At 36.8% G+C, this 10,136-nt stretch overlaps 1 protein-coding gene across 3 annotated transcripts; it reads right to left on the bottom strand.

Moving 5' to 3' along the window:
• Nucleotides 1-1,008: 1,008 nt before the first annotated feature.
• Nucleotides 1,009-9,091, bottom strand: LOC110770131 (uncharacterized). 3 transcript variants are annotated; one of them, XM_021974213.2, is made up of 10 exons: nt 8,876-9,090; nt 7,934-8,437; nt 7,640-7,717; nt 5,955-6,198; nt 3,671-3,921; nt 3,351-3,551; nt 3,114-3,206; nt 2,929-3,030; nt 2,408-2,804; nt 1,009-1,257 (listed from the first exon to the last, which is right to left on the bottom strand). In XM_021974213.2, the coding sequence occupies exons 2-10, from the start codon at nt 8,429-8,431 to the stop codon at nt 1,226-1,228; spliced, it is 1,896 nt and encodes a 631-aa protein (XP_021829905.2). In that variant the 5' UTR covers nt 8,432-8,437; nt 8,876-9,090; the 3' UTR covers nt 1,009-1,225. The 3 variants fall into 3 exon arrangements, with proteins under 3 accessions (XP_021829905.2, XP_021829904.2, XP_088100170.1); XM_021974212.2 differs by having other exon boundaries at nt 7,934-8,434; XM_088244044.1 differs by lacking the exon at nt 1,009-1,257 and adding an exon at nt 1,276-2,266 and having other exon boundaries at nt 7,934-8,434; nt 8,876-9,091.
• Between the last annotated feature and the right edge of the window lie 1,045 nt (nt 9,092-10,136).

Here is a 10,136-nt window from a genome sequence, read left to right as displayed (position 1 = left end):
TGCGTGGTCTCTCTCTCGCTCTCTCTCTCTCTCCCATTCGAGCTCCCCCACCCCCATGAACCCATAACCACCACAACCACCCATTTTCTTCTCCATCATTCCCCCATGACCACCACCGCAAGCCACAATCCCTTTTCTCCATCTCTTCCTCTCTCTCTCTCCCCCCTCTTTCTCCCTTTCCCATTCGAGCTCCCCCACTCCCCTTTGTAATATGTATCTTTAATTACAACAAAAGGGAAAAAGATGAAGTGGGTGGGCCCCTCTGTTTATTAACATAATTATATATATATATATATATATATATATATATATATTATTTCAACATTTAAAATGACCAATTTGCCCTCATATTTGACGGCAAATTGGAAGAAATGTTGAGATTTAGATGGTGGGGAGGGAATTGAGAATAAAATTTAGTTCGAGTCTTTAATTTTCTAAAAAAAAAGGTCATGTGGTAAATTGATAATTAGGTACAAGTTTCAGGGGGGCATTTTGGCAGTTTAACCGAATAGTTATGCATATAATTGTTATAAATATAAATATCAAATTATATACATGTGAAATTCTACTTCTTTGTCCAGACAAAAAATTAAAAAAATTCTACTTCTTTGAAAAACAGCTTGTAGAAACATTATAAATATCAAATGATGTCTGATATAATCTCAAAATTGTATGTAGCATGATGGGTAAGGTGGTGGAAAGGAATGAAAGTGGCAGATGTTCAAAATCCCTTGTGTGCTCTTTAGTCTTGATTTCCTTACATTTTTTAGCGGATTGGCAAGTATTTCACGGATTGACTTGACTTGTTTATTAAACAGGTCATAACAAGTTGACCAGAATTTTTATCATGTGGCTTTGTTCCGTGTTTTTTCCGTGCGAGTTTCGAATCATGTAACAGCTCGTATCAGAAATTACCACCCTTCTGTGTCACATGCACACTACATTAATTTTTTTATTTATTTTTAAAAACGTGTAATAGAATTAAATTGTACAACTTGAGCAAAAAAATAGCAACAAAAATAAAAAACCACTGGAACGATCACAGTTTATCAGTTACAAGTTGAACGTGTTATCCCTTCAGTTTATCAGTTCCTAGTTGAACATCGTCCATGTAGTTCACAAAGCTCATTTGATGCATCAAATGTAACATAATACAGTACCAACCAAATATATTACTATCAACTTCTTGCCGGAAGACAAAACATAAACATAGCTGATATGAACTTCATCTTCTAGGTCGGGTCATTCGTGGGCGGCCTGAAAGAGAACAAACAGAATAGTTACAACATCCAACACCAAAATTGGACCAAAGGGCGTTCAACTAAGAGCAATGCCAGAGTTCAGCTAAGAGCAATGTCAGAGATCAACATTAAACGAATTGGGCAAAAGAAGCACTAACATTGATATTTACTTCATTTTTTACAGCAAATCAAATGACTTTACGGGAAATCAGCAGTAATTTGAAATACCCACATGATCAAATAATACCTATTGTGTATTTAAAAATTCAGACACACCTCCAAACAAACGAGTAGGACATTAGCAAGGAAACAGACAATTTCTATTAAAATGACCATATCTTTTAAATCCTGATCAAGTGAAATAACATGGAACTAACTCGAGGGTACATACAGAAGAAACAAGTGGCATTCTTGCTTCCATTTGACTTCACAATATATGGGGACAATAGGGACAAATCTTCATACAGTTTGGACACAGCACAGTGCTAAAGACAACAAAGAGTAAACACAACGCATAAAATTTCTCTAGGGAGATGTAGCACAATGTATTTGGGATATCACAAACAATGTGCAGTAACATCACATGCTGATGCAAACTTTGGTATTTGTTAAACCAAATCAGAAACTGAAAGTTTTCCATTTTTAATTACACGAGGAAGCAAACAGTGGAAAATGATAAAAATTACACCTACCACCCCTCTCACTGATTCCACAAACTAGGAGCGTGAGTTATCCATGGACCCATAGCTATTAGTACATAATAGCTATGATGGTTGTTAAATTATAAAATAAAAAAAATCTGAAGCCAGAATTTTAGGTCCCTGTACACACATCAACAGAGTACCATAACCACAATACTTTGAAACTCGAAAGGCTTTTCTTATCACAAGAGGTCATTGAACAAAAAAAACACACATAAACTCAACCTTGATTGAGGCCCCAGCATTGGGTATACTTCTTTCTCAATGAAGAATTATGAAACAGTGATATATTGTGGTGCCTGACCCATATTTTTCCCTATCAGTCTTTCACCAAACAAGACAAACGCAGAATTCTCAGTTCAAATGAGTCATACTTCAATATAAATTGTTCAAAGATTGTAATTCCATTTTTCCAAAACCCTAATATGATAATTTTGTATAAAGTAAGTATTCAAAGATGCATACCATTTCGGGAGGGTGGATTTTCAGTACGTCTCTCAATTTGGGCCGGGGAGTGCATATGACTCGTTAACTGTACTAGTAAACCTTCAAACCGATTCATTTGAACTGATAGCAAACCCTCAACCCGACCAAGTTGCTCTTTCAAGCCCTGTACCTCAGCAGCGCTTCTTTGTTCAGACTCCTCTTGTCGCTGCTTTGATTCCTCAAGTTGCCTTCTGAGCTCACTAACAGTAGATGATGATGAAGATGATGGGCCCCATAACTCTTTTGGGGTTACACCATTTCCGTAACCACGCACCCGACTCGAACGCTCAGGTCCAAAAACCTTTACAAAAATCTCATCTTCAGTCATCTGTGAGTTCTCCACAGACATTTGAGTATAAAGTTTCTTGAGCTTTGACTGCATTCAGAAAATGGAACCACAAGGTACAATGAAAAAATAAAAAAAGAGAGAAAACCAAAACTATATAACTGAGAATTAGGTAAGCTTGCATATCCAATTTAATTTCAGGATCAATATATACCAATGCCTCCTGTGAAGCTGGATTTGCAGCTAGTCCATCAGGCCGCACGTGCGTAAGTTCCCATAGAAATGTACGTCCAGGGTCATTTCCAGTCTTCTTTCTCTGCAATTGCACGAACAAAAAAACTAAGAATGATGACGAACACAGTAAAATATTACTCAAGAAGTGAATAGCTCAGGTCATACCTCTTCCTCACGGATTTGTGAGAAACTCTTGGAACCAGATGTATGGATTATGTTATTTTTGGAACGATTCTCCATGTTTTTCTTACTAATTAACTACATTCAAGGAAGACTATGAATGTATTAAAAAAAATTCAAGGTGAAACAGATAACTGAAAGGAAAATAGGAAAAAAATGTAAAGTTTCTTGATTTTCTTTCCCCTCAATATTTTCTTTTTATATGCAACATTTTTTTGGTACCTCCCATTCAGGTGAGCTCCACATGTTTATAAGATACTGCCAATCATCCTCCGCAACATTTGGTGGTATTTTTTTCCGTGCTTCCTCAGTTGTCTCACATGTTTCATACCATATCTTCTTGAGGTAATGCCGATAATTGTGGTAGGATCTATGAATCTGATCCAATACCCATGTCATGTGATCTTCGACTTTGAAACGCTTCTGAGAACATGTATGAGGAAATATGACAAAATAAACATGCAAAACTGAGGATTTAAGGGAAAATTAAAAGGTATAGTGTGATGTGAACTACTTCCTTCAAAATCTTTTGTTGTACTAACCAACATATGTTCAAATGCCTTCTTTTTAATCTCAAATGGGATTTTCTTCCACGACTTGACCTGCAGGGGTAGCTCCTGGGTTTGCCTAACCAGGGCTGTACACTCTGATTTGAAAATTGTGGAGCTTTCACCTACAGCTCTCCGGTTCCTCCAGCTGATTTCAAATCTTTCCCCAATTGGAATTTGAGCTAGTTTAAGGTTACGGGTGGGCCCTCGTGTCCTCCTTTTCCCCACATTAGAGCTTCTTAAAACTATAAAAATATAAAAAATTGAATCAAAACTTAACGAAATTGAAACCAGAAGTAACCTACACTAATGATGAAAAATATAATACGGAGGCCTCATCTTAAGGAACTATAGTACTGGAAAATTAAAAGATTTGCTGTCAATTTGAGTTTCGAAGTATATATATTCAACATTCATACATCAGTATAATGGAAACTCCCCTACTTTGTCTTGAAAATAAGTGAGAAATACACATATAAGCATATATGAATTATTTAATAATTACAAGAAGAAAAGGAAAAAGAAACTCTAATTTCCTAAACAGATTCAAATTCAATTTATTTAATAAACTAAACTCACATATAGAATTTATTTGGCAGTAAACAATATCATCTTTATAGAACAACATTATGAAAACTTTGAATAATGATACATACAGAAGTTCAAAAGATTTATGAAGATACTGCGATCTTAAGGGCAGTGGAAAAAAGAATTAATCAAAGACAATATGGTTTCACTATTGCCTTCTTTTACAACCAAAAGAAAATGATATATCTGTATGCACACATAGTTTGAAGAATTGATTAAGGCCAATACATATTTGATCTGAACCACAACCATGAAACACACAATGACTAAAGAGTTCAACTAAATTCAACACATGTATCATTCTAGCATGAGACCTATGAGGACTTTATAGAACAATTCAATACATACAGTCTTCCTTGATAAGTGCTTGATGCAACTGTAAAGCTGCTCCATCACCTCCTATTTCATTGATATGCTTATCAGAGCTCAAACTCACTGAAGTCAATGTATGTATGAAATGCATAGTTTATCGATGAGCCCGAGATCACAAGTCTTTCCAATCCATTGTCTAATACTCAGCAGTTGAATATTCTTAATTATTATTATTTTTATAGGAAGATTTTCTTAGTCAACAAATAAAGAAAGGATAAAAATCTAAGATATATGAGATAGAAAACAAAAATAAAAGATCCAAACTAAAGAAAAATTGCCAACAATTTTAGACCTCGAGAAGTCAAGATGAAATATGTGCTGATTCACATATTCTGTAATCTTTAAATTTAATCTATTTGTTTGTAAGTGCTTATGCATTCAGGTATGAATTTTCTTTCATACTGTGCATAGAAACCCAAGTAATCCTATGAAAATTATAACCCAATGAACAAACAAATAAGCGTACTCGACAAGCACTGCATACTGGCATAGGAGCATGCCGTCTCCCAGTACCTGTACAACAAACCCAACCATACTGGGATCTTGGGAACTTTACCAATTGATATGTAACCTACTCTTGAATTCTTTTCTTTGGTTAATATGAGCAAAACCTCACTCTTGATGGTGATCACAGAATCAAAGAGGCCATGCTGAAATGCACAGTAACAAAGACAAAATGAAATTTGAGAAGGCAAACCACATACAAGGACAACCAAGGATGAAATAATCAACCATGCAAACAATATCGTACTCAAACATACAGATATATCGACCAATATTTCCGTATAGTTTCCAATATTGGGGACTGTCAATGAAAATGACGGATATTGGCTTTAAAACATGGAAAATTTAAATGAAACATTAAGAAATGTTAAATCAATCATAAATGCATTATGCATATACTAATAAATTTCATAACATACTTTGTCTATCATATACTAATGCATGCAATAACAAATAAATTTCATAATATACTGCGCCTAAGATAAGTATATGATATGTATATGAAAGTAAAACTTTAACTACATATATGGTAACCGAGGTTACTTTTGTATAAGATGGAAATGATTTTAACACAGAATAGAGTGGAAATTCATCTGTTCTTCCATTCAGTTTCAGCTAATTGTCACTGATTAGCGGTGAAATATCGGGGATATAGGCAAAATATCGGGGAACAGGAAAGACTCTATATCTATATTGGTGGTCAAAATCTTGATAAACTGGCTCCCAAGTGAAAATTTATCACCAAGAATAACAACTTTATTTAGCACACCTATCAAAATAAAGTAACAAAACAGAAGTAATGTGAAACCCTTACTGCTACTTGTCCCTGGTTCTTTACTGGACAGACCAGCAGCTGTCCAATATGTCATGAACTTCGCCTCCACCCTTTTCATAAGGTCCAAAACAAAGTTACCCTCATTGTAATAGTTGTAGCAGTTCTTCCAAATGTATTGGACGTCCTTGAATACATCCTCCGAGTTCGTGTACTTAGTACCATTTTCAAGATGGTTGCATATTGTTCCAAAATCCATTGGTGTATCTATGACATCAAAGTAATCCTGGTTCCAACCGTCATCACCCCCAGAAAGGGGCAAAAAAGACAGAGAAAGTAGAAGATAAATCAATAAGGGAGAGAAGAATTATGAAAGGAACGCAGCAACGCATTTCAGAACAGATATGACATCTATGACGTCAATGTTGCATTGTGGATCTGTCTGAGATTAGATCAGCTAAACAAAAAATCCTAAGAATTCAATATTTCCAACTTATTGATTCAGGAAGCATAATAGAACCTTAAAACCTTACAGTTAATATAAAGCTTCGTTTTTCCTTTTTGAATACATGATATGCTACAGAATGTCCAGAACAGGATATAATTTTGAGTTACAGCGATAAGGGGGAGGAGGCGCACACTCAAGGGGTTTTGAACATGGGTCATGGGGTCGGGGTGGGGGCAAAGCACCTCAGCCACTGAGGTAAACCCAAGGACCCCAGAACAGGATATGAACCCCAATGTGTATTAACTTGCAGATATTTGTGTACATGAAAAACAGAGACTTACCAATAGAATATCCATAACTTCCAAGAATACAGTATTGCATCTGTGACAAGAATTAAGTTCTTTTCAGGCTTTTAATGGAGGGTCATTTTTGGTACCCTTGACCCTGGCTTTGTAACCTTTGTCCTATGCAGTAGGTACTTGGTATTACTTATATTTTGCAACATAGACAAAGTAGAATAATACATGTATAAAAATGCATACATAATCAAAAGTGATGTGTATATATACTCAAATAAAACCAAATCAGGTTTTTGATTGGCTTTTTAAATGAACACGTATGTGTGTGTGTGTGTGTGTAAATAAAAATAAAAGGTTTTGTTTTCTCTAAAACCCAAGTCTGGGTGTAGTGCAAATTGCAATAAAGCAGATAATCGTAGCACAAACAGATATTGCAAACCTGACAATATATAGACATAAACCAAAGCAGAGTTCGTTCCTAATTAAATACGCTTTGTATAGCTTAAAACCAGAACTGATACGTATAAGATAATAACAGATCTTTGTTCCCTAGTCCAGACCAAAAGAGAATCAAATTTAAAAATAAGATCATCAAAATAAAACAGCTATACCATATATATGGTAGCAGTTGTGAACATGAAAGACTCCTTAAATTTTTTGAATGTATGTTATTAAAAAGTTAATATAAAAATGTACAAATACATAACATGTCAGTGCAGAAGACTCGCATTATTACAAAAACAAAATGATGTTTGAATTCAACCAAGTCATTTTTCCACTAAATTTAAAAGCTTAGTGGCTAGTCAAGCTTGTACCCCAAAAGAAATAGTTTGACATAGTAACTTGATAAACTTGAAGCAAGAAACTGCAATCTCCTATTAGATGCCCGCAAAAAAGCTGGTACATCATAATGATCACCATATCATGTTATCACTCAAGAAAAATATTTAAAAAATATGCATATTGAAAATCACACTCACAGGTAATCTCAGAGCAATTGGATCCATAGGAATGTTGAAAGGTACAGCTGCATCCATTTTCATAACCCTCTTAATAACCTATAAGGTGAGAACAGCAGTAAGTTCAATCACATTAGGCATAATCTGGTCGGAAAAACTATCGCAACAAAATGCCTGGTTAGAAGCACTTCAATTGTTTTTTCGAAAACAAAAAACATTTTGTCCCTTTTTATGAATGTATAAAAGGCTACACAGGCACCTAATTCTAAAACCAAAATGTCACAACAGAAACCAATTACAAAATTTCCATCATACCGCCAGAGAAGCGCTTAATTCTTTTTTGTTACAGCAAGGATCATGCGAAGGCGCCTCTTGCTCATTCTGGAATCTACTCCAAGAACCAAAGACTTGCAATGGCTTAGTTTGTGCACCGTCAATCTTCTTGGATGAGTTTTCTATCTGGAGATTCACTTCACCATACTTCCTAAGCAATCTCTGCACGGTCCTATCCATGGAGCTCACATTTTGATCCCCGTACGACCAGTCACTCCCCATTGAAGAAGAAGAAGAATTACCTGAATCAATCTCCATTTCAGGGTCAAATTCCTCATCATTATGGTCTTCGTTATCAGATTGATTCCACCCAATATCATTTCCTTCTTCAACATTTTGACTCACAAAATTCAAGAATGCTACTTCTTTCTCATTGACCAATTTCTCATTAACCACTCTCTCACTTACCACTCTCTCACTGACCACATTGGGTTTCTTTCGTGGCCTTCCCCTTCCCCTGCAGGCTTGTTTGCGCCTCATGATCTACTAACAAACATCACAAATTAAAAAGAGAAAAGGAGAACAAATTAGTCAGAGCAAGTTGGCTGGGTGACTCGAAAAGCTCTCTAAGTAAGTCAGACTTACAATATTTAAAATAAGCAGCAATTACATGCTTACAAGCTTCAAAATTTGTTAAATTCGTTCAAATAATAGAACGAAAATCAGTCAGGAAACAAAAAACTCTTGTTGTCACCAATAACTTTTTGGTGACAACAAGTTAATAACTTTTTATCTTTTTAGTCATAATTGAGCAGCATATAAGCTTAACCGCTGCAGTTTCACTTCACACCCACACAAATATACATACAAACACATAGATATATAACGATTCACCTTTATATGAAGCAAAAAGATACAAGACGCGCGTGTGTAGAGTGTAGAGTGTAGAGTGTAGAGTGTAGAGTGAGAGTGAGAGAGAGTTACCTTTGCCTGAATCAAATGAATCGTAGAGATCAGGCTTTGGGATGGTTGAGCATCTGGAGCTTAGGGTTTTGATTATTTTGTTTTTCACTGGGGTTGTGGTTTGCAGGGTGCACACAGAGTCGTGGCTAAATGCTAGGTTGGGGTTTTCGTTGACCACGGTAATGCGGCGACCATAATGGCCAGCAAAGGCAAAAACCAACCATGGTTACATTTTGTAACCAACCAACTACATTATTGTCATTAAAGATGGAAGTGCTTCTAAGGGCAAGTCCAGCATAGGGTTTTGGACACAGGCTAGGGGGGTTTGGGAGAAAAACGGGCTCCAGCAGCAAGGGTTAGCCCGAGTTGCTTGTGGGGGCCACGAAGTTGGGCTGGCCCGAGGGCAAGTCCAACCCTAGATCCAAAACTAGGGGGAGCTGACGTCAGCCTTGCGCGCGCCCAACGGCTCTAGGGCAGGTGGCGTCGTCTGGGAGCTCCGATCTCCTTTCTCTCTCCAATCCAACGACAGCCAATATTTTTGGCCTTTTCGATTCCCATAATTGCCTTGCCAAGCGGTCGGGCAATTCTTCCACTGCTAGTGCATGCAGTCGATTCTACTAATCATTCCTGGAAATCCTCTCTCTTCGGCTTTTTGTAGAAGCCGTTGCAGGTCCCTGGGTGTAGGTCTGCGCAGGTAGTCCCTGGTGTACAGAGTTTCGACTGCATCACAAAATCTCACCAAGGTCTCCAAAATAGTGGACTTCCCCATCCGGGCAATCTCATCCACTTGATCAGCAGATGAGCCATAAGCCAACATTCGTATAACAGTTGTGAACTTTTGCTCGGGAAGCAGTTCCAATTTCCAACAGCATTTCTCTTTTGAACAAAATATTCATCATAATTGCAAATATCATGCATGACTTTATTGAACAAATGGGGTTGCATTCTATATCTCCTTCGAAAATCAATATCAGAGTACAGAGAAGTTGGGATAAAATAATCTTCCATAAGATTCTTACCCCGAGAATGTCTATGTCTGTCCACATTCGGGCCACGACCTTCTCGTGAACCACTGTGGCTCTAGTTTTCTTCATCATGCATAGCCACTGCTGTGACAATTTGCATATCCAGTTCTGCCTGCGCCCTTTTGCCTGCAGCTCGTCTACGCCTTCTTTCTCTAAATTCTCGGATTTGCCTCTCCAAGACCTCGTTCATGTCTGCCATTGGAGTATGAATTCTAAAATCTGAGAAATGAAAATGAAGAGAAGATATGGTGTGAGAG

Source organism: Prunus avium, chromosome 7 (genome assembly GCF_965620075.1).
Source record: "Prunus avium chromosome 7, drPruAviu1.hap1.1, whole genome shotgun sequence".
NCBI classification, from domain to species: Eukaryota; Viridiplantae; Streptophyta; class Magnoliopsida; order Rosales; family Rosaceae; genus Prunus; species Prunus avium.
Note: the sequence above shows the minus strand (reverse complement) of the source record. Positions and strands in the feature narration are given on the sequence as shown.